General features: G+C 50.0%; 1 protein-coding gene across 1 annotated transcript; it reads left to right on the top strand.

The window, feature by feature from the left end:
• The first annotated feature begins 1,125 nt into the window (after positions 1-1,125).
• gdpd4b (glycerophosphodiester phosphodiesterase domain containing 4b) lies at positions 1,126-24,815 on the top strand. Its single transcript, XM_079566752.1, has 15 exons — positions 1,126-1,324; positions 3,332-3,435; positions 4,436-4,529; positions 4,620-4,679; positions 8,491-8,589; positions 10,315-10,435; positions 10,492-10,730; positions 10,903-10,985; positions 14,145-14,295; positions 14,468-14,692; positions 15,896-16,053; positions 23,225-23,372; positions 23,620-23,702; positions 24,383-24,462; positions 24,732-24,815. The coding sequence occupies exons 1-15, from the start codon at positions 1,151-1,153 to the stop codon at positions 24,806-24,808; spliced, it is 1,896 nt and encodes a 631-aa protein (XP_079422878.1). The 5' UTR covers positions 1,126-1,150; the 3' UTR covers positions 24,809-24,815.
• Positions 24,816-24,932: the final 117 nt, after the last annotated feature.

Below are 24,932 nucleotides of genomic sequence, written 5' to 3' on the forward strand. Positions count from 1 at the left end.
ATGATTATTATTAAAGATGAGTTGATGAAGATGAAGCTGTTGTGATAAATCCTCCTTTAGTCCGTCTAACCTGCGCGCGGCCGTCAGACCTTTGTCCTGTTCACAGAATGTCCCACTTTTTCAATAAAGTTAGATTAATACAAAGAGTCACCGGTGTTAAAGTGACTGAAGCAGCACAGCTGTTTCAGGTTTACATTGAATCTGTTTTTCTTCTTTTATGGAAAATATGATTCTGGACATCAGATAAACACAATGGAAGAAATATGAAAATGTTTAAAAAAGGATTTTTTTTTCCACCACAAATGATCTCGGGGTAAAAAATAATGTGAAAAAAAAAAAAAAAATATATATATATATATATATATATATATATATATATATATATATATATATATATATATTTCTTTTCAAATAGTTTTTTACCCCGAGATCATTTGTGGTGGAAAAGTTTAGTTTTTGTGTGTCTGATGTCACGTCCAGGGCTCCGTAAATACATCACACGACACAATTATTTAGCCCAGTTTTGTAAATATCAAACTTGTACTTGTACTTGTACCTGTACTTGTACTTGTACTTGTACCTGTACTTGTACTTGTACTGATACTGATACTTGTCCCTGTACTTGTACTTGTACTTGTACTTGTACTTGTACTTGTACTTGTACTTGTACCTGTACTTGTACTTGTACTGATACTGATACTTGTACCTGTACTTGTACTTGTACTTGTACTTGTACTTGTACTTGTACCTGTACTTGTACTTGTACTGATACTGATACTTGTCCCTGTACTTGTACTTGTACTTGTACTTGTACTTGTCCCTGTACTTGTCCCTGTACTTGTCCCTGTACTTGTACTTGTACTTGTACTTGTCCCTGTACTTGTCCCTGTACTTGTCCTTGTACTTGTACTTGTACTTGTACTTGTACTTGTACTTGTCCCTGTACTTGTCCTTGTACTTGTACTTGTACTTGTACTTGTACTTGTACTTGTACTTGTATTTGTATTTGTATTTGTACTTGTACTTGTACTTGTACTTGTACTTGTACTTGTACTTGTACTTGTACTGATACTTGTACTTGTACTAGTTGTGCTTCACTGATGTTTCTGATCTGTGCTCGCCCTCAGGGGGGCGTGGTCACCATGAGCTGATGGAGGCGGAGCTCCAGTTCGGGCGGCTGAGGGGGCTGCGCTCTGTGCTGCTGCGGCGCTACGAGCACCGGCCCCTGGTGCGGTGCCTGAGGGGCCTGTCGGGCTGTCGCTGGGGGCCCCAGGGGAGCGGGGCGGAGTCAGGGGCGGAGTCAGGGGCCGCCGGCTGCACCACGGTACCACACTCACATAATAATCACATTAAAGCAGCTCTGGTCACTGACTGCGGCGCACGGGTAAACCGAGCGTGAAGAGCCGTACTTCACTTCCATGAAACAGATTAACAGCTTTTCTGCTGATTCTGCGCTGGGTCAAAGTTCAGCTCCGTCGCCGTGGAAACGCACATTAACTTATGCAACAGTAATGGCCCGTATGCACAGTCACCCCCAGTGTTGGGAAAGTTCATTTTCTACATGAACTAGTTCAAAGTTCAGTTCCCAAATTTCAAAATGAACCAGTTCGATCATAATTGTTTATAGTTAATAGTTCGTTCATAGTTCCAAAAATGAACTAGTTCATAGTTCATTTTTCTTTTTCTTTTTTGTGCTGCGAGCTATTATTCAGGCATGAAAACGGATCAGGGGTGAAAAAGGTGAGAATTTATTTCCTCTCTCAGGGAAATATGTTAAATTCCGTATCTTAAAGCAACAATCTGAAGTATTTTGAGATGCATTTTTGCCAACCTTGGGAGAGCTGGAGAAAGTTGACTTCAGCCATGATTAAAAAATATTATGGCCTCACTTAGTGTTAAAGCTCTTTCATGTCAGCCTGTCACTGTTTTCAGAGTGGATTTTGGAAATCTTTGTTAATCATATTTTTTTATTTATTTTATTTTTTAAGTTTAATTGGTAAATTCTTAGTGGAAAATGAAGCTACAAATATTCAATTGCATTTGTGTTAATTTTGTAAATTAATCATGTGAATAAGACTGTTTTAGGAGCTAATTTGTAGTTAAAAAACTCCACATTGTGTCTTTATGTAAATGAGTGGCACCTTGAGGAGCAGAGGAGTTTGGAGCGACAGACGTTAAACAAGGGAAACTCGCTTCGTAACCTCACACTGTGGCTGCTCGCGGGCACCGTGAGGACCCGCAGGTTACCGGTGTGCCAGGGCCTGTGCCAGGGCCTGTGCCAGAGCCGTAAACAGCAGAGTCACCGCCACAGAACTGGACACAGTCGGGCCGTGGGCGCGGGGGCGGAGCTACACCGTGGACCCGCCAGAGTTTAGACGCTGGTAAACTCTGACGGCGCGGCGGGTTTTATATTCACCGATATAAGAAATCTGGCACCATAATGAATGAACGTAAAAAGAACGGGATATGCCGTTCACCAGAATGAACGCGTTCATGGTTTCGTTCATCAGGCAGTAACACTGTGCGTTCAGTTCACGTTCGCCCAAAATATGAACGCGTTCAGGTACATCACTGGTGACCCCACGTGATTCCGCCGGGACAGTCAGCCACAGCTGCCCTTCCTGTCCGTTATCTCAGAACGAGCAGGTCCAGAAATGAAGCAACAGCTCCACATCTGGTGAAGGACAGAGAGTAAAAGTCCAGATGTGACGGAGCAGGTTAGAAAACATTACATGAGACGTAACGACTTCACTGGAGGAAACTCCGTGTTCATAACGTGGAGGTTTTTGTCTTGAGGCTAACGCAGCTAACGCGGCTAACGCGGCTAACGCGGCTAACGCGGCTAACGCGGCTAACACAAAATAAAAAATAAAACTAGCACAAAGTTTTGAACGAGCCTGCGCAAAACAGAATCGTCCTGTTAGTTTAAATAATATTTACTAGTTTACATGTTATATTATCATTTTTAGCACTAGCCTTTAGCTCTAAGATAAAGCTCCGCCCCTTACGAGCGCTGGCGTTTCCTTCGGGGCAGATTCACAGTGAACATGATGACAGGAAGTACAGCGTCTGCTTCCTGTCACATGGTAAAACTGTGTGTGGTTAGTGCTCGTGCTCCACAGCCTATGATTGACAGGTGGAGCTCTGTGGAAGCCCCGCCCCCCCCACGGCCCCTTGGAATGAATGTTTTATCTATGATGATGAGAAATAAAGTATCATTTACTAACGATGTGTCCAGATGTTTTGTAGAGCGGCACATCTGCAGCTCAGACCGGTCCGTTCTCGGCTCCTGAACATGTGGCTCACTCTGACCCTGTGTCCTGGTCTGCAGGGGGAGGGGCTGGGCGTGGCGCTGCTCGCCGCGGCGTTCTGTGTGTCTCTGGTTTTCCTTTACTTCTGGGGACAAGCCAAGAACGACTACAACGACTTCGACTGGTCAGATCCGGGTTATGATGATAAACCTTTATTATTATCATTATTATAAACATTATAGGCTTGTTGCACAATGTGGCTACGCTAGTTCCTCTGAGCTGAAGCTGTGGGCGCTAGTACTTCCTGTTTGTATTAATTTCCATTAAGATGAGCTCAGACCAGTGAGTTTCTGGTAGAAATATTTCCATAGAGGAGACGTTTATGTTTGTGAGGATCAGGGAGTTTGTCTGGAAGCTAAAGGCTAATTTAACCTCTTAACTCCCGCCTGAACCGAGAGGATCTTTCTTCCTCACGTCATCACATTTTTTTTCCATCATTTTTTTCATTTTTTGGTCACTTTTTTTTTTTTTTTTCATTTTTTGGTCAAATTTTTATCACAGTTTTGTACATTTTCGTCATTTTTTTGTGACATTTTTGTGACATTTTTGTGACATTTTTGCCACTTTTTCATCAATTTTTCGTCCCTTTTCTGTCCATTTTTTATCACATTTTTGCCATTTTTTTGTCACATTTTTGTCACATTTTTGTCACATTTTTGTCACATTTTATCACATTTTAGTAATTTTTTGGTCATTATTTTGTCACATTTTTTGTCAATTTCTTGTGACATTTTTGTGACATTTTTGCCACTTTTCCATCATTGTTTTCGTTGAGAAAATGTGCTCGGTTCAGGTGGGAGTTAAGCGGTTAATGCTTTACACAACTTGAAACAGTGCCTTTATATATATATTCTTTTATAGCATGTTAGCCTTTAGCTTCAAGACAAACTATCGATCCTTCATGATCACAGGCGTCTCTGATCTGAACTTCATGATTTGAACACAGTAAATGATCGTCTACCGGGAACTCACCGCCCACAACATAATCTTTAGAAAATATGATTATTATTCCAGGAAAAGAAAACAGACAGGAAGTCCAGGCGCTCACACCTTCAGGTCAGAGGAGCTAGCATAGCCACACCGTGCAACAAGCCAATTGTGATTGTTGTGATTGTGATGAGCAGGTTCACCTTCAGCGGGCTGGGCTTCTGGTTCCCGTGGTCCGTGGTGCTTCTGGCCGTCACCGCCGTCTTCTTCACGTACCTCTGCGCTCTCATGGTCAGACCTGATGTTTCAGTGGAGGCTCAGCAGGTTCTCCAGCCTGTGAGGTCCTCAGCGTTTGTTTGAAGGTGTTCTTCTGTGTTGAAGCTGCTGCTGCTGTGCCTGATGTCGGAGCGTCAGACCGTCCGCCTGCACTGGACCCACAAGGTGAAGCCCAGACCCTGGATCACAGAGGTTCAGGAGTTAAAATACTGGAGTTACTGTTCACATTAAAACACTTGGAGACCACAGTGAGTTAGATGTTTCTACCAGCAGTGACTCAGCAGCTAACGGAGCTGCTCCACGGCTATTTTCTCCACTTTTTATACTGTTTTAGCTAATGTTAGTCTATGGAGATGTATGCTAACAGCTGCAAAGATGGCGGATCTCCATGGTAACTGTGGACTTTCCCGAACTGTATAATAGTGATTAGATCCAAGGTTTGACAGATACAGACGCATCTCTGGACTCGCCCATATATGGTCATGTTTGAAAACAGTTAAGGGGGAAACAATCTAAACTTTCTCTAATTATTCAAAAACTACTTTAACAAATGCTGAATTATGAAAATAGTTTATACTAAATAAAGATACAAAGACATGGGGAGGAGCAAAGTGGTTCAACAGCCCATAATACATGAATAACGGAGAATGCTAACAGGATGCTACATGTTAGCATCGGGCTAATGCTAACGGTTAGCTAGCGCTAGCTACAACTGCCGTTTTTTCACTTCTACTGAACAATCTGCTGTGAGAAAATATCCATATGGGCCTGAGTTAGACTTGACTTTATTTATGTGATAAATAAGTTCATATTCCACCAGAAAATGTCTAAAAAGAGGGAAAATTGTGTTTCTCTAAAGATTCTATTTTCCCCCTCGGCGAAGCCACGCCCCCTTCTATGACGAGATGCGTCTGTGTCTGTGCTGTCGGTCCAGGGACAGTTTCAGCTCCGTGTCTCTGCTCCGTCAGGTGTTAGTGTCTCTGTTCCGTCAGGTGTTAGTGTCTCTGCTGTGTCAGGTGTTAGTGTCTCTGCTCTGTCAGGTGTTAGAGTCTCTGCTGTGTCAGGTGTTAGTGTCTCTGCTCCGTCAGGTGTTAGTGTCTCTGCTCCGTCAGGTGTTAGTGTCTCTGCTCCGTCAGGTGTTAGTGTCTCTGCTGTGTCAGGTGTTAGAGTCTCTGTTCCGTCAGGTGTTAGTGTCTCTGCTGTGTCAGGTGTTAGTGTCTCTGCTCCGTCAGGTGTTAGTGTCTCTCTCTGCTCCGTCAGGTGTTAGAGTCTCTGCTGTGTCAGGTGTTAGTGTCTCTGTTCCGTCAGGTGTTAGTGTCTCTGCTCCGTCAGGTGTTAGTGGCTCTGCTCCGTCAGGTGTTAGTGTCTCTGCTGTGTCAGGTGTTAGAGTCTCTGCTGTGTCAGGTGTTAGAGTCTCTGCTGTGTCAGGTGTTAGAGTCTCTGCTCCGTCAGGTGTTAGAGTCTCTGCTCCGTCAGGTGTTAGTGGCTCTGCTCCGTCAGGTGTTAGTGTCTCTGCTGTGTCAGGTGTTAGAGTCTCTGCTGTGTCAGGTGTTAGAGTCTCTGCTCCGTCAGGTGTTAGAGTCTCTGCTCCGTCAGGTGTTAGTGGCTCTGCTCCGTCAGGTGTTAGAGTCTCTGCTGTGTCAGGTGTTAGAGTCTCTGCTGTGTCAGGTGTTAGAGTCTCTGCTCCGTCAGGTGTTAGAGTCTCTGCTCCGTCAGGTGTTAGTGGCTCTGCTCCGTCAGGTGTTAGTGTCTCTGCTCCGTCAGGTGTTAGTGTCTCTGCTCCGTCAGGTGTTAGAGTCTCTGCTCCGTCAGGTGTTAGTGGCTCTGCTCCGTCAGGTGTTAGTGTCTCTGCTGTGTCAGGTGTTAGTGTCTCTGCTCCGTCAGGTGTTAGTGTCTCTGCTCCGTCAGGTGTTAGTGTCTCTGCTCCGTCAGGTGTTAGAGTCTCTGCTCCGTCAGGTGTTAGTGTCTCTGCTCCGTCAGGTGTTAGTGTCTCTGCTGTGTCAGGTGTTAGTGTCTCTGCTCCGTCAGGTGTTAGTGTCTCTGCTGTGTCAGGTGTTAGTGTCTCTGCTCCGTCAGGTGTTAGTGTCTCTGTTCCGTCAGGTGTTAGTGTCTCTGCTCCGTCAGGTGTTAGTGTCTCTGCTGTGTCAGGTGTTAGAGTCTCTGTTCCGTCAGGTGTTAGTGTCTCTGCTGTGTCAGGTGTTAGTGTCTCTGCTCCGTCAGGTGTTAGTGTCTCTGTTCCGTCAGGTGTTAGAGTCTCTGCTCCGTCAGGTGTTAGTGTCTCTGTTCCGTCAGGTGTTAGAGTCTCTGCTCCGTCAGGTGTTAGAGTCTCTGCTCCGTCAGGTGTTAGAGTCTCTGCTCCGTCAGGTGTTAGTGTCTCTGCTGTGTCAGGTGTTAGTGTCTCTGCTCCGTCAGGTGTTAGTGTCTCTGTTCCGTCAGGTGTTAGAGTCTCTGCTCCGTCAGGTGTTAGAGTCTCTGTTCCGTCAGGTGTTAGAGTCTCTGCTCCGTCAGGTGTTAGTGTCTCTGCTGTGTCAGGTGTTAGAGTCTCTGCTCCGTCAGGTGTTAGTGTCTCTGTTCCGTCAGGTGTTAGTGTCTCTGTTCCGTCAGGTGTTAGTGTCTCTGTTCCGTCAGGTGTTAGAGTCTCTGCTCCGTCAGGTGTTAGAGTCTCTGCTCCGTCAGGTGTTAGTGTCTCTGTTCCGTCAGGTGTTAGTGTCTCTGTTCCGTCAGGTGTTAGTGTCTCTGTTCCGTCAGGTGTTAGTGTCTCTGTTCCGTCAGGTGTTAGAGTCTCTGTTCCGTCAGGTGTTAGAGTCTCTGCTCCGTCAGGTGTTAGAGTCTCTGCTGTGTCAGGTGTTAGTGTCTCTGCTGTGTCAGGTGTTAGAGTCTCTGCTCCGTCAGGTGTTAGTGTCTCTGCTCCGTCAGGTGTTAGAGTCTCTGCTCCGTCAGGTGTTAGTGTCTCTGCTGTGTCAGGTGTTAGTGTCTCTGCTCCGTCAGGTGTTAGTGTCTCTGCTGTGTCAGGTGTTAGAGTCTCTGCTCCGTCAGGTGTTAGTGTCTCTGCTGTGTCAGGTGTTAGAGTCTCTGCTGTGTCAGGTGTTAGTGTCTCTGCTCCGTCAGGTGTTAGTGTCTCTGCTCCGTCAGGTGTTAGTGTCTCTGCTCCGTCAGGTGTTAGTGTCTCTGCTCCGTCAGGTGTTAGTGTCTCTGCTCCGTCAGGTGTTAGTGTCTCTGCTCCGTCAGGTGTTAGTGTCTCTGCTCCGTCAGGTGTTAGTGTCTCTGCTGTGTCAGGTGTTAGTGTCTCTGCTCCGTCAGGTGTTAGTGTCTCTGCTCCGTCAGGTGTTAGTGTCTCTGCTCCGTCAGGTGTTAGTGTCTCTGCTCCGTCAGGTGTTAGAGTCTCTGCTCCGTCAGGTGTTAGTGTCTCTGTTCCGTCAGGTGTTAGTGTCTCTGCTGTGTCAGGTGTTAGTGTCTCTGCTCCGTCAGGTGTTAGTGTCTCTGCTGTGTCAGGTGTTAGAGTCTCTGCTCCGTCAGGTGTTAGTGTCTCTGCTGTGTCAGGTGTTAGAGTCTCTGCTCCGTCAGGTGTTAGTGTCTCTGCTCCGTCAGGTGTTAGTGTCTCTGCTCCGTCAGGTGTTAGTGTCTCTGCTCCGTCAGGTGTTAGAGTCTCTGCTCCGTCAGGTGTTAGTGTCTCTGTTCCGTCAGGTGTTAGTGTCTCTGCTCCGTCAGGTGTTAGTGTCTCTGCTCCGTCAGGTGTTAGAGTCTCTGCTCCGTCAGGTGTTAGTGTCTCTGCTCCGTCAGGTGTTATTGTCTCTGCTCCGTCAGGTGTTAGAGTCTCTGCTCCGTCAGGTGTTAGTGTCTCTGCTCCGTCAGGTGTTAGAGTCTCTGCTCCGTCAGGTGTTAGTGTCTCTGCTCCGTCAGGTGTTATTGTCTCTGCTCCGTCAGGTGTTAGAGTCTCTGCTCCGTCAGGTGTTACCGCCTCTCTCTGCTCCGTCAGGTGCTGGTGTCGGGGGTGCTGCTCGTCTCCGTGGCCGGCCTCTCGGTCCTGTCTGACCTGTGGGGTAGGGAGTGGACCACCCTGCTGTTGTCCTTCCAGGTAACGGAGGAGAAACGTCTCCTCAAGGTCCACAATATTCAAGGTCCACAATATTCAAGGTCCACAATATTCAAGGTCCTGTATCCTGCTATTTCAGCCATTCCAAAGTTAAGTATAGGCATGTATATGATATATTGTACCTCTATCCCTATGGAGCACTCATTTGTGATAAATATAAGTGTTTTCTGGAGGTATTTTTCAAACCCGGAAGACACAACGCTTCGATTCAGTTAACTCCGCCCCCTCTCTCAGTTAACTCCGCCCCCTCTCTCCGCACATACTTTACCGTAATATAAATAAACAACAATAAGTGAAGTTACTTCACGATGCAGTTATAAGGAGTTGACATCTGCAACACAGCTTCAAAAATGGCTAACACACATGCTAATATGCTAACACACATGCTAATATGCTAACACACAAGCTAATATGCTAACACACAAGCTAACACACATGCTAATATGCTAACACACATGCTAATATGCTAACACACATGCTAATATGCTAACACACATGCTAATATGCTAACACACAAGCTAATATGCTAACACACAAGCTAACACACATGCTAATATGCTAACACACATGCTAATATGCTAACACACATGCTAATATGCTAACACACAAGCTAACACACATGCTAATATGCTAACACACAAGCTAACACACATCAGATTCATTTATTGGCCATTTGCAGTTTGAAAAACCACATTGGAAAAAAATGTGCAAAGAGCTCAAAGTGCGATATGTAAAACAAGTAAAAAGACACAATATAAAAAACATGCTAATATGCTAACACACAAGCTAACACACATGCTAATATGCTAACACACATGCTAATATGCTAACACACATGCTAATATGCTAACACACATGCTAATATGCTAACACACAAGCTAACACACATGCTAATATGCTAGCACACAAGCTAACACACATGCTAATATGCTAATACACGTTTGGATTGACTCACCCTCTGGTCCATCGCTGTTTACATTATGGGACTCGCGTTGGTTATAAAAGTTAATCCACTTTGGTTCAGGTGAAGGTTCCCCAAACATCCATCAGTGACAGTCACAGAAAAACAATATTTTGGTGAAAGTCGCTGAATCCCGGAGAGAAAAACAGCTGAGTGGCCTCTTCCTGAAAAAGGTTGAATAAACTCCCGTCCTCGTAGCCAAACGCGCTTCTTTTTCTCCGTGACATGATCGTTAGTTAAGAATAAAGAACAGGTGTGTCCAGTTATAACGAGCTCCATCTTCAGCTGCAGCGCAAACATGACTGATCTGTTCAGACGCTCAGGGTTTGTTTTGGCCTCAGCTGACCTGGAAGCACTTCCTTTTTTTATTCTCTTTGTTTCTCTCTTACGACAGAAATAATGAAGAAGCTGTTTTACAAATTAAAATCCGTCCGTAAGCATAGAATTAAGACATTACATTACAGACGTCGAGCACTTCCGTTCCGCTGTGACGACACAACTGAACACTCAGTCGTTCACCAGGAGAGGGAGGAGCCTCAGAGAGCAGGAGGGCGGAGCCTCAGAGAGCAGGAGGGCGGAGCCTCAGAGAGCAGGATTCAGGAGGATTACTGAGAGCTGCGTGAATGAAGCCACAAACCACTCTGGGGGTGTTTTTGATCAGGAAATAGCAAAACAACATGGCTAAAAGCTAAAAGATTTTGCATGATATAGGACCTTTAAGTCATTACATGTTGATGATGTCACAGATCACGGCGCCGTACCTGCACGTGGGCGGAGTCCTGCTGATGACGGCGCTGTCGTGGCCGGTCGCCGCGGTTTTCTGTCGAGGAAGCGTTTTCGGTGAGGGCGGGGCCGGGGGGGTCAGAGGTCAGATCCCTGATGTTTGGACGATGCACTCAGTCCTGTTGTCCTGTGTCCCGCAGGGAGGGGGCGCTCTCTGCTGTGTCCCGCAGGGAGGGGGCGCTCTCTGCTGTGTCCCGCAGGGAGGGGGCGCTCTCTGCTGTGTCCCGCAGGGAGGGGGCGCTCTCTGCTGCTCGTCCTGTTCGTGCTGTCCCTGGGGGGGCTTTACCTGCTGCCTCTGGGCCTGTACTCGCCCTGCATTAAGGAGAGGAGCCGCCTGGGCCCCCGCCCCGCCCTCATCGGGCACCGAGGGGCCCCCATGGTGAGACTCACACAGAGAGAGGCTCCTCACAGAGAGGGGGGGCACAGTGAGGGGGGGCACAGAGAGGGGGGGGCACAGTGAGGGGGGGCACAGTGAGGGGGGGGCACAGTGAGGGGGGGGCACAGTGAGGGGGGGGCACAGTGAGGGGGGGCTGATGTGTCTCTCTCTGCAGTTGGCCCCTGAGAACACGCTCATGGCGTTCGAGAAGGCCGTGCAGTCGGGCTGCGCCGGACTGGAGACGGACGTCACGCTCAGGTCAGAACATCTGCACTGTAACATCTGCATCTGTAACATCTGCATCTGTAACATCTGCACTGTAACATCTGCATCTGTAACATCTGCATCTGTAACATCTGCATCTCTAACATCTGCACTGTAACATCTGCATCTGTAACATCTGCATCTGTAACATCTGCATCTGTAACATCTGCATCTGTAACATCTGCACTGTAACATCTGCATCTGTAACATCTGCACTGTAACATCTGCATCTGTAACATCTGCACTGTAACATCTGCACTGTAACATCTGCACTGTAACATCTGCACTGTAACATCTGCATCTGTAACATCTGCATCTGTAACATCTGCACTGTAACATCTGCACTGTAACATCTGCACTGTAACATCTGCATCTGTAACATCTGCACTGTAACATCTGCATCTGTAACATCTGCATCTGTAACATCTGCACTGTAACATCTGCATCTGTAACATCTGCATCTGTAACATCTGCACTGTAACATCTGCATCTGTAACATCTGCATCTGTAACATCTGCATCTGTAACATCTGCACTGTAACATCTGCATCTGTAACATCTGCATCTGTAACATCTGCATCTGTAACATCTGCATCTGTAACATCTGCATCTGTAACATCTGCACTGTAACATCTGCATCTGTAACATCTGCATCTGTAACATCTGCATCTGTAACATCTGCATCTGTAACATCTGCACTGTAACATCTGCATCTGTAACATCTGCACTGTAACATCTGCATCTGTAACATCTGCACTGTAACATCTGCACTGTAACATCTGCACTGTAACATCTGCACTGTAACATCTGCATCTGTAACATCTGCATCTGTAACATCTGCACTGTAACATCTGCACTGTAACATCTGCACTGTAACATCTGCATCTGTAACATCTGCACTGTAACATCTGCATCTGTAACATCTGCATCTGTAACATCTGCACTGTAACATCTGCACTGTAACATCTGCATCTGTAACATCTGCATCTGTAACATCTGCACTGTAACATCTGCACTGTAACATCTGCACTGTAACATCTGCATCTGTAACATCTGCACTGTAACATCTGCATCTGTAACATCTGCATCTGTAACATCTGCATCTGTAACATCTGCACTGTAACATCTGCACTGTAACATCTGCATCTGTAACATCTGCACTGTAACATCTGCATCTGTAACATCTGCATCTGTAACATCTGCACTGTAACATCTGCACTGTAACATCTGCATCTGTAACATCTGCACTGTAACATCTGCATCTGTAACATCTGCATCTGTAACATCTGCATCTGTAACATCTGCATCTGTAACATCTGCACTGTAACATCTACATCTGTAACATCTGCACTGTAACATCTGCATCTGTAACATCTGCATCTGTAACATCTGCACTGTAACATCTGCATCTGTAACATCTGCACTGTAACATCTGCATCTGTAACATCTGCATCTGTAACATCTGCATCTGTAACATCTGCACTGTAACATCTGCATCTGTAACATCTGCACTGTAACATCTGCATCTGTAACATCTGCACTGTAACATCTGCATCTGTAACATCTGCATCTGTAACATCTGCACTGTAACATCTGCATCTGTAACATCTGCATCTGTAACATCTGCATCTGTAACATCTGCATCTGTAACATCTGCACTGTAACATCTGCATCTGTAACATCTGCATCTGTAACATCTGCACTGTAACATCTGCACTGTAACATCTGCATCTGTAACATCTGCATCTGTAACATCTGCATCTGTAACATCTGCATCTGTAACATCTGCACTGTAACATCTGCACTGTAACATCTGCATCTGTAACATCTGCACTGTAACATCTGCACTGTAACATCTGCATCTGTAACATCTGCATCTGTAACATCTGCATTTGTAACATCTGCACTGTAACATCTGCATCTGTAACATCTGCATCTGTAACATCTGCATCTGTAACATCTGCATCTGTAACATCTGCACTGTAACATCTGCACTGTAACATCTGCATCTGTAACATCTGCACTGTAACATCTGCACTGTAACATCTGCATCTGTAACATCTGCACTGTAACATCTGCACTGTAACATCTGCATCTGTAACATCTGCACTGTAACATCTGCACTGTAACATCTGCATCTGTAACATCTGCACTGTAACATCTGCATCTGTAACATCTGCATCTGTAACATCTGCATCTGTAACATCTGCACTGTAACATCTGCATCTGTAACATCTGCATCTGTAACATCTGCACTGTAACATCTGCATCTGTAACATCTGCATCTGTAACATCTGCATCTGTAACATCTGCATCTGTAACATCTGCATCTGTAACATCTGCATCTGTAACATCTGCACTGTAACATCTGCATCTGTAACATCTGCATCTGTAACATCTGCATCTGTAACATCTGCACTGTAACATCTGCATCTGTAACATCTGCACTGTAACATCTGCATCTGTAACATCTGCATCTGTAACATCTGCATCTGTAACATCTGCACTGTAACATCTGCATCTGTAACATCTGCACTGTAACATCTGCATCTGTAACATCTGCACTGTAACATCTGCATCTGTAACATCAGCATCTGTAACATCTGCACTGTAACATCTGCATCTGTAACATCTGCACTGTAACATCTGCATCTGTAACATCTGCACTGTAACATCTGCATCTGTAACATCTGCATCTGTAACATCTGCATCTGTAACATCTGCACTGTAACATCTGCACTGTAACATCTGCATCTGTAACATCTGCATCTGTAACATCTGCACTGTAACATCTGCATCTGTAACATCTGCACTGTAACATCTGCATCTGTAACATCTGCACTGTAACATCTGCATCTGTAACATCTGCACTGTAACATCTGCACTGTAACATCTGCACTGTAACATCTGCACTGTAACATCTGCATCTGTAACATCTGCACTGTAACATCTGCACTGTAACATCTGCATCTGTAACATCTGCACTGTAACATCTGCACTGTAACATCTGCATCTGTAACATCTGCACTGTAACATCTGCATCTGTAACATCTGCATCTGTAAACGTGGCCTAGTTAATGGCCAGATGTTTCCAGATGTTTCCTTCTGCTGGACTGTAAACCACCTTCACCCGCCTGGTCTCCGGTCTCCGCAGTTTGGACGGGATGCCCTTCCTGATGCACGACCGCACTCTGCTGAGAACCACTAACGTCGGCGAGGAGTTCCCCGAGAGCAGCCGCACGCCGGCCGCCATGTTCACCTGGGCCCAGCTGCAGAGGCTGAACGCCGGCGCCTGGTTCCTCAAGGTGAGAGACGCTCAGCTGCATCCTCACCTTCTCCATCCTCACCTTCTCCATCCTCACCTTCTCCATGCTCACCTTCTCCATCCTCACCTTCTCCATCCTCACCTGCTCCCCTCGGGGTTACCTCACCTTCTCCCCTCGGGGTTACCTCACCTGGCTCCTCCCTGTCCCTCAGAGCGACCCCTTCAGGAGCGCCGGCGCCCTGTCGGAGGAGGAGCGAGTCCGGGCGCAGAACCAGACCGTGTGCTCGCTGCTGCACTTCCTGCAGCTCGCCGCACGCTCGCGCTCGCTGGTCATCTTCGACCTGTACCGCCCGCCCAGAGGCCACCCCTACAGGAACACCTGGATCCAACGCACGCTGGACGTGCTGCTCAACCAGTCCAGCATCCGCTCCGAGCAGGTAGGGAAGCCCCGCCTCCTCTATGTAAGCCCCGCCTCCTGTATGTAAGCCCCGCCTCCTCTGCGTAAGCTCCGCCTCCTGTACGTAAGCCCCGCCTCCTGTACGTAAGCCCCGCCTCCTGTACGTAAGCCCCGCCTCCTCTACGTAAGCCCCGCCTCCTCTACGTAAGCCCCGCCTCCTCTACGTAAGCCCCGCCTCCTGTAGTAAGCCCCGCCTCCTGTACGTAAGCCCCGCCTCCTCTATGTAAGCCCCGCCTCCTGTACGTAAGCCCCGCCTCCTGTACGCAAGCCCCGCCTCCTGTATGTAAGCCCCGCCTCCTGTACGTAAGCCCCGCCTCCTCTATGTAAGCCCCGCCTCCTGTACGTAAGCCCCGCCTCCTGTACGCAAGCCCCGCCTCCTGTATGTAAGCCCCGCCTCCTGTATGTAAGCCCCGCCTCCTCTACGTAAGCCCCGCCTCCTGTACGTAAGCCCCGCCTCCTGTATGTAAGCCCCGCCTCCTGTATGTAAGCCCCGCCTCCTCTGCGTAAGCTCCGCCTCCTCTGCATAAGCTCCGCCTCCTGTATGTAAGATCCACCTCCTGTACGTAAGCCCCGCCTCCTCCTCTGAGCAGTTAGGTAAGCTCCGCCTCCTCTACGTAAGCCCCGCCTCCTCCTCTGAGCAGGTACGTAAGCCCCGCCTCCTGTATGTAAGCCCCGCCTCCTGTATGTAAGCCCCGCCTCCTCTACGTAAGCCCCGCCTCCTGTACGTAAGCCCCGCCTCCTCATCTGAGCAGGTAGGTAAGCTCCGCCTCCTCTACGTAAGCCCCGCCTGCTCCTCTGAGCAGGTACGTAAGCCCCGCCTCCTCTACGTAAGCCCCGCCTGCTCCTCTGAGCAGGTACGTAAGCTCCGCCTCCTCTACGTAAGCCCCGCCTCCTCCTCTGAGCAGGTACGTAAGCTCCGCCTCCTCTACGTAAGCCCCGCCTCCTCCTCTGAGCAGGTACGTAAGCCCCGCCTCCTCTACATAAGCCCCGCCTCCTCCTCTGAGCAGGTACGTAAGCCCCGCCTCCTCCTCTGAACAGGTACGTAAGCCCCGCCTCCTCTGAACAGGTACGTAAGCTCCGCCTCCTCCTCTGAACAGGTGTGTAAGCTCCTCCTCCTCTGAACAGGTACGTAAGCTCCGCCTCCTCTGAACAGGTGTGTAAGCTCCGCCCCCTCTGACCTCAGGTGCTGTGGCTGCCCTCTGACCTGCGCTCGCTGGTTCAGGAGACTGACCCGGACCTGCAGCAAACCTCAGGCAGCCGGCTCCCCCTGGAGGAACTGCAGAGCAACAACATCGTCAATCTGAACCTGCACTACAGCCACGCCTCCCCCCAGCTGGTCAGGCGAGTACAGGGAGTACAGGGAGTACAGGGAGTACACGGAGTACAGGGAGTACAGGGAGTAAAGAGAGTACAGGGAGTACAGGGAGTACACGGAGTACAGGGAGTAAAGAGAGTACAGGGAGTACAGGGAGTACACGGAGTACAGGGAGTAAAGAGAGTACACGGAGTACAGGGAGTACAGGGAGTACACGGAGTACAGGGAGTACAGGGAGTACAGGGAGTACAGGGAGTACAGGGAGTACAGGGAGTACACGGAGTACAGGGAGTACAGGGAGTACAGGGAGTACAGGGAGTACAGGGAGTACAGGGAGTACAGGGAGTACACGGAGTACAGGGAGTACACGGAGTACAGCGAGTACACGGAGTACAGGGAGTACAGGGAGGACAGCGAGGACAGGGAGTACACGGAGTACAGGGAGTACAGGGAGGACAGCGAGGACAGGGAGTACACGGAGTACAGCGAGTACAGGGAGTACAGGGAGTACAGGGAGTACAGGGAGTACACGGAGTACAGGGAGTACAGGGAGTACAGCGAGTACAGGGAGTACAGCGAGTACAGGGAGTACAGCGAGTACAGGGAGTACAGGGAGTACAGGGAGTACACGGAGTACAGGGAGTACACGGAGTACAGCGAGTACACGGAGTACACGGAGTACAGGGAGTACAGCGAGTACAGGGAGTACAGGGAGTACAGGGAGTACAGGGAGTACAGGGAGTACAGGGAGTACAGGGAGTACAGGGAGTACAGGGAGTACACGGAGTACAGGGAGTACACGGAGTACACGGAGTACAGCGAGTACACGGAGTACACGGAGTACAGGGAGTACAGCGAGTACAGGGAGTACAGGGAGTACAGGGAGTACAGGGAGTACAGGGAGTACAGGGAGTACAGGGAGTACTGGGAGTACAGGGAGTACAGGGAGTACACGGAGTACAGGGAGTACACGGAGTACACGGAGTACAGCGAGTACACGGAGTACACGGAGTACAGGGAGTACAGCGAGTACAGGGAGTACAGGGAGTACAGGGAGTACAGCGAGTACAGGGAGTACAGGGAGTACAGGGAGTACAGGGAGTACAGGGAGTACAGGGAGTACAGCGAGTACAGGGAGTACACGGAGTACAGGGAGTACAGGGAGTACAGGGAGTACAGGGAGTACAGGGAGTACAGCGAGTACAGCGAGTACAGGAAGTACAGGGAGTACAGGGAGTACAGGGAGTACACGGAGTACACGGAGTACAGGGAGTACAGGGAGTACAGCGAGTACAGCGAGTACAGGGAGTAAAGGGAGTACAGGGAGTACAGGGAGTACACGGAGTACAGGGAGTACAGGGAGTACAGGGAGTACAGCGAGTACAGGGAGTACACGGAGTACAGCGAGTACAGGGAGTACAGGGAGTACAGGGAGTACACGGAGTACAGGGAGTACAGCGAGTACAGGGAGTACAGGGAGTACAGGGAGTACACGGAGTACAGGGAGTACAGGGAGTACAGGGAGTACAGGGAGTACACGGAGTACAGGGAGTACAGGGAGTACAGCGAGTACAGGGAGTACAGGGAGTACAGGGAGTACAGGGAGTACAGGGAGTACAGCGAGTACAGCGAGTACAGGGAGTACAGGGAGTACACGGAGTACAGGGAGTACAGGGAGTACAGGGAGTACAGGGAGTACAGGGAGTACAGGGAGTACAGCGAGTACAGCGAGTACAGGGAGTACAGGGAGTACACGGAGTACACGGAGTACAGGGAGTACAGGGAGTACAGGGAGTACACGGAGTACAGGGAGTACAGCGAGTACAGGGAGTACAGCGAGTACAGGGAGTACAGGGAGTACACGGAGTACAGGGAGTACAGGGAGTACAGGGAGTACAGGGAGTACACGGAGTACAGGGAGTACACGGAGTACAGCGAGTACAGGGAGTACAGGGAGTACAGCGAGTACAGGGAGTACAGCGAGTACAGGGAGTACAGGGAGTACAGCGAGTACAGGGAGTACAGGGAGTACAGGGAGTACAGGGAGTACAGCGAGTACAGGGAGTACAGGGAGTACACGGAGTACAGGGAGTACAGGGAGTACAGGGAGTACAGCGAGTACAGGGAGTACACGGAGTACAGCGAGTACAGGGAGTACAGGGAGTACAGGGAGTACAGGGAGTACACGGAGTACAGGGAGTACACGGAGTACAGGGAGTACAGGGAGTACAGGGAGTACAGGGAGTACAGGGAGTACACGGAGTACAGGGAGTACAGGGAGTACAGGGAGTACAGGGAGTACACGGAGTACAGGGAGTACAGGGAGTACAGCGAGTACAGGGAGTACAGGGAGTACAGGGAGTACAGGGAGTACAGGGAGTACAGCGAGTACAGGGAGTACAGGGAGTACAGGGAGTACAGCGAGTACAGGGAGTACAGCGAGTACAGCGAGTACAGGGAGTACAGGGAGTACACGGAGTACACGGAGTACAGGGAGTACAGGGAGTACAGGGAGTACACGGAGTACAGGGAGTACAGCGAGTACAGGGAGTACAGCGAGTACAGGGAGTACAGGGAGTACACGGAGTACAGGGAGTACAGGGAGTACAGGGAGTACACGGAGTACAGGGAGTACACGGAGTACAGCGAGTACAGGGAGTACAGGGAGTACAGCGAGTACAGGGAGTACAGCGAGTACAGGGAGTACAGGGAGTACAGGGAGTACAGGGAGTACAGGGAGTACAGGGAGTACACGGAGTACAGGGAGTACACGGAGTACAGCGAGTACAGGGAGTACAGGGAGTACAGCGAGTACAGGGAGTACAGCGAGTACAGGGAGTACAGGGAGTACAGCGAGTACAGGGAGTACAGGGAGTACAGGGAGTACACGGAGTACAGGGAGTACAGGGAGTACTGGGAGTACAGGGAGTACAGCGAGTACAGTGAGTACAGCGAGTACAGGGAGTACAGGGAGTACACGGAGTACACGGAGTACAGGGAGTACAGCGAGTACAGGGAGTACACGGAGTACACGGAGTACACGGAGTACAGGGAGTACACGGAGTACAGGGAGTACACGGAGTACACGGAGTACAGGGAGTACAGGGAGTACAGGGAGTACACGGAGTACAGGGAGTACAGCGAGTACAGGGAGTACAGCGAGTACAGGGAGTACAGGGAGTACACGGAGTACAGGGAGTACAGGGAGTACAGGGAGTACAGGGAGTACACGGAGTACAGGGAGTACACGGAGTACAGGGAGTACACGGAGTACACGGAGTACAGGGAGTACAGGGAGTACAGGGAGTACAGGGAGTACAGCGAGTACAGGGAGTACAGGGAGTACAGCGAGTACAGGGAGTACAGCGAGTACAGGGAGTACACGGAGTACAGGGAGTACAGCGAGTACAGGGAGTACAGCGAGTACAGGGAGTACAGGGAGTACACGGAGTACACGGAGTACAGGGAGTACAGCGAGTACAGGGAGTACACGGAGTACACGGAGTACACGGAGTACAGGGAGTACACGGAGTACACAGAGTACAGGGAGTACACGGAGTACAGGGAGTACAGCGAGTACAGCGAGTACAGGGAGTACAGGGAGTACAGGGAGTACAGGGAGTACACGGAGTACACGGAGTACAGGGAGTACACGGAGTACACGGAGTACAGGGAGTACACGGAGTACAGGGAGTACAGCGAGTACAGCGAGTACACGGAGTACACGGAGTACAGGGAGTACACGGAGTACAGGGAGTACAGGGAGTAAAGGGAGTACAGGGAGTACAGGGAGTACAGGGAGTACAGGGAGTACACGGAGTACAGGGAGTACAGGGAGTACACGGAGTACAGGGAGTACAGCGAGTACACGGAGTACAGGGAGTACAGGGAGTACAGGGAGTACAGCGAGTACACGGAGTACAGGGAGTACAGGGAGTACAGGGAGTACAGCGAGTACAGCGAGTACACGGAGTACAGGGAGTACAGGGAGTACAGGGAGTACACGGAGTACAGGGAGTACACGGAGTACAGGGAGTACAGGGAGTACAGGGAGTACAGGGAGTACAGGGAGTACACGGAGTACAGGGAGTACAGGGAGTACAGGGAGTAAAGGGAGTACAGGGAGTACAGGGAGTACAGCGAGTACAGGGAGTACAGGGAGTACAGGGAGTACAGCGAGTACACGGAGTACAGGGAGTACAGGGAGTACAGGGAGTACAGCGAGTACACGGAGTACAGGGAGTACAGGGAGTACAGGGAGTACAGGGAGTACAGCGAGTACACGGAGTACAGGGAGTACAGGGAGTACAGGGAGTACAGCGAGTACACGGAGTACAGGGAGTACACGGAGTACAGGGAAAACAGGGAGCACAGGGAGTACAGGGAGTACACAGAGTACAGGGAGTACAGGGAGTACAGGGAGTACAGGGAAAACAGGGAGTACAGGGAGTACAGGGAGTACACGGAGTACAGGGAGTACAGGGAGTACAGGGAGTACACGGAGTACAGGGAGTACAGGGAGTACAGGGAGTACAGGGAGTACAGCGAGTACAGCGAGTACAGGGAGTACAGGGAGTACACGGAGTACACGGAGTACAGGGAGTACAGGGAGTACAGGGAGTACAGGGAGTACACGGAGTACAGGGAGTACAGGGAGTACAGGGAGTACAGGGAGTACAGCGAGTACACGGAGTACAGGGAGTACAGGGAGTACAGGGAGTACAGCGAGTACAGGGAGTACACGGAGTACAGGGAAAACAGGGAGTACAGGGAGTACAGGGAGTACAGGGAGTACAGGGAGTACAGGGAGTACAGGGAGTACAGGGAGTACACGGAGTACAGGGAGTACAGGGAGTACAGGGAGTACACGGAGTACAGGGAGTACAGCGAGTACAGCGAGTACAGGGAGTACAGGGAGTACACGGAGTACAGGGAGTACACGGAGTACACGGAGTACAGGGAGTACAGCGAGTACAGCGAGTACACGGAGTACACGGAGTACAGGGAGTACAGGGAGTACAGGGAGTACAGGGAGTACAGGGAGTACAGGGAGTACAGCGAGTACACGGAGTACAGGGAGTACAGGGAGTACAGGGAGTACACGGAGTACAGGGAGTACAGGGAGTACAGCGAGTACACGGAGTACAGGGAGTACAGGGAGTACAGGGAGTACAGGGAGTACAGGGAGTACAGCAAGTACACGGAGTACAGGGAGTACAGGGAGTACAGGGAGTACAGGGAGTACAGCGAGTACACGGAGTACAGGGAGTACAGGGAGTACAGGGAGTACAGCGAGTACAGGGAGTACAGGGAGTACAGGGAGTACAGGGAGTACAGCGAGTACACGGAGTACAGGGAGTACAGGGAGTACAGGGAGTACAGGGAGTACAGGGAGTACAGCGAGTACAGCGAGTACACGGAGTACAGGGAGTACAGGGAGTACACGGAGTACAGGGAGTACAGGGAGTACAGGGAGTACAGGGAGTACAGGGAGTACACGGAGTACAGGGAGTACAGGGAGTACACGGAGTACAGGGAGTACAGGGAGTACAGCGAGTACAGGGAGTACAGGGAGTACAGGGAGTACAGGGAGTACAGGGAGTACAGGGAGTACACGGAGTACAGGGAGTACAGGGAGTACAGGGAGTACAGGGAGTACAGGGAGTACAGGGAGTACAGGGAGTACAGGGAGTACACGGAGTACAGCGAGTACAGGGAGTACAGGGAGTACAGGGAGTACACGGAGTACAGGGAGTACAGGGAGTACAGGGAGTACACGGAGTACAGGGAGTACAGGGAGTACAGGGAGTACAGGGAGTACAGGGAGTACACGGAGTACAGGGAGTACAGGGAGTACAGGGAGTACACGGAGTACAGGGAGTACAGGGAGTACAGCGAGTACAGGGAGTACACGGAGTACACGGAGTACACGGAGTACAGGGAGTACAGGGAGTACAGGGAGTACAGGGAGTACACGGAGTACAGGGAGTACAGGGAGTACAGCGAGTACAGGGAGTACAGGGAGTACAGGGAGTACAGCGAGTACAGGGAGTACAGGGAGTACAGGGAGTACACGGAGTACAGGGAGTACTGGGAGTACAGGGAGTACAGGGAGTACAGGGAGTACAGCGAGTACAGGGAGTACAGGGAGTACAGGGAGTACAGCGAGTACAGGGAGTACAGGGAGTACAGGGAGTACACGGAGTACAGGGAGTACACGGAGTACAGCGAGTACAGGGAGTACAGGGAGTACACGGAGTACAGCGAGTACAGGGAGTACAGGGAGTACAGGGAGTACACGGAGTACAGGGAGTACTGGGAGTACAGCGAGTACAGGGAGTACAGGGAGTACACGGAGTACAGGGAGTACAGGGAGTACACGGAGTACACGGAGTACAGGGAGTACTGGGAGTACAGGGAGTACAGCGAGTACAGTGAGTACAGCGAGTACAGGGAGTACAGGGGAGTACAGGGAGTACAGGGAGTACACGGAGTACACGGAGTACAGGGAGTACTGGGAGTACAGCGAGTACAGGGAGTACAGCGAGTACAGGGAGTACAGCGAGTACAGGGAGTACACGGAGTACAGGGAGTACACGGAGTACAGGGAGTACACCGACAGGGCGGTGCTTATTTTCTATACATGATCCGCTTATTATTCAGCCATTTTCCAACTGAACACACACAACATAAACTTCTACACTTTTATGAAGGTCCAAAGGTTTATTTAATGACTTCCGCGACAAATAGTTCCCAAAAGTTTGCGCGTTGCTCGGCCACGTTTGGCTAGGCTAGAAGCAGCGAGGCTAGCAGCTAGCCTAGCTACTTAGCTGAAGGTGCAGTTGGAGGAGGTGGTGAATCTCTGGGTAAGTTGAAAGTCAGACTCACGATTCCCCGACTTCTCTCTCAGTGACGGGACAGATAGTGTCGCTGCTACGTACGAGCGGAGTGATATGAAAACACCGACTCAGAGGAACTTTATCAGGAAATAATGACCGGGAGAACGATGGGAAATCCCATTCAAATCAACGGAGCTTCTGCTTACGTTGTGAAGAGCCGTATAATAAACGGGAGTAAAGGGAGTAAAGGGAGTAAAGAGGAGAACTGTCAGGAGAGTATAGGGGAGGATAACTCACACTTCAGGCTCCTCGTCCACATTTGTCCGTATATAACTGTTGTGACCTGTTTTCCCCGTAGGGACGTTTCTTCGGTGAACGTCAGTGTGAACCTGTACGTGGTGAGCGAGCCGTGGCTGTTCTCCGTGGCCTGGTGCTGCGGCGTCCAATCAGTGACCACCAACGCTCCACAGCTGCTCAGTCACATGACCCGGCCCCTCCTGCTCATGGTACGCACTCACCCACATCTGTAAAGATAACACAGACTCACCAACATCTGCAACCATGAAACACTCAGCAACATCTGTAACGATAACACAGACTCACAAACAAATGATAAAGTGCCTCATGTGGGGCAAAACATGTGGGGCGAAGCGTAAAAGAAAATGTGGTTTCAGGGTTTGGGTAATACAGTTATGTCTATGAGTGTCCTCACAAAGATAGCATCACAAACCCGTGTGTGTGTGTGTGTGTCAGAGTCCGGCCGAGTACCGCCTGATGTGGACCCTCACTGACCTGCTGTCTCTGGCTCTGGTGCTGCTCGTCTTCTGCTTCCACTGGTGAGTAACATCTGGACCGTCTCCTTCACAACCTTTACCTGCAGCCGGAGCCGCTGCAGATCCACGGCTGCAGATCCAGAGCTGCAGATCCGGGGCTGCAGATCCGGGGCTGCAGATCCGGGGCTGCAGATCCAGGGACTGCAGATCCGGGGCTGCAGATCCACGACTGTAAACCAACATTTTACAAACATGACCTCACAGCTCCAGAGTCTGTGATCCATAATCTGACCTGAGACTGACTTTTCCTCATGGATCTGTGAGGGTTTGACTCCGCCCTCTTTGCTCCTCTTTGCTCCTCTTTGCTCCTCTTTGCTCCACAAGTAGAAAAACACGAGTCCGTCTGAGTTTCTGGACTGACAGAAGAATAAACTCTCCTCCTCGTCTCTTCTGTCGATCCTAAATCTGTTTTCACTGTTTACATTCTGCACATCCTGTTCTGTTCTCTGTGTGAGCGTCACAGCGCCTCCCACAGGCCTGGAGGAGGAACCACAGCGCCGCCCACAGGCCTGGAGGAGGAACCACAGACCTGAGTCCACATTACATGAAAAAGATCCAAGTCTAGTTTCACCAAATGAAACATGGGGATTTTCTGAGCGGATAAAAAGGGGAACTAGACTGATGTGACAGATGTGACAGATGTGACAGACTGATGTGTGACAGATGTGACTGATGTTCTGCAGGTGGAGGGAGCGAGCGCTGACCTTCGGCTCGGGGTCAAAGGTCACGCTGGACACCGGCACCTACAGCAAGTTCCCGACAGGTCAAAGTTCAGGTTTGTGTTCGGTTACAGTCGTGTTGAAACGCCTCAGACTCAGGCGTTTCAGACCCGGGGTTAAAGAAGCCTGTGTATTATTATATTATTATTATTATTATTAATATATTATACTGTATATTAGTATATTGTACTGTATAACATTAGATTATACTGTATATTATTATATTATACTGTTTATTATTATACATATTATTTCTGTGACTTTGTTCTTACATTGACCTGAAAAAAACGAGACTTTATTGTGTGTTTTTCAGAGCTCAGTGAAGTTTGGTCTGTGTCCAGTGTGGGCTCCCAGGGGCCTCCACCAGGGGCCGCTCTCCCCTCCAGCTGAGGCTCCACCAGGGGCCGCTCTCCCCTCCAGCTGAGGCTCCACCAGGGGCCGCTCTCCCCTCCACCAGGGGCCTCCACCAGGGGCCGCTCTCCCCTCCACCAGGGGCCTCCACCAGGGGCCGCTC

This window comes from Gobius niger (genome assembly GCF_951799975.1).
Source record: "Gobius niger genome assembly, chromosome: 11".
Lineage (NCBI taxonomy): Eukaryota > Metazoa > Chordata > Actinopteri > Gobiiformes > Gobiidae > Gobius > Gobius niger.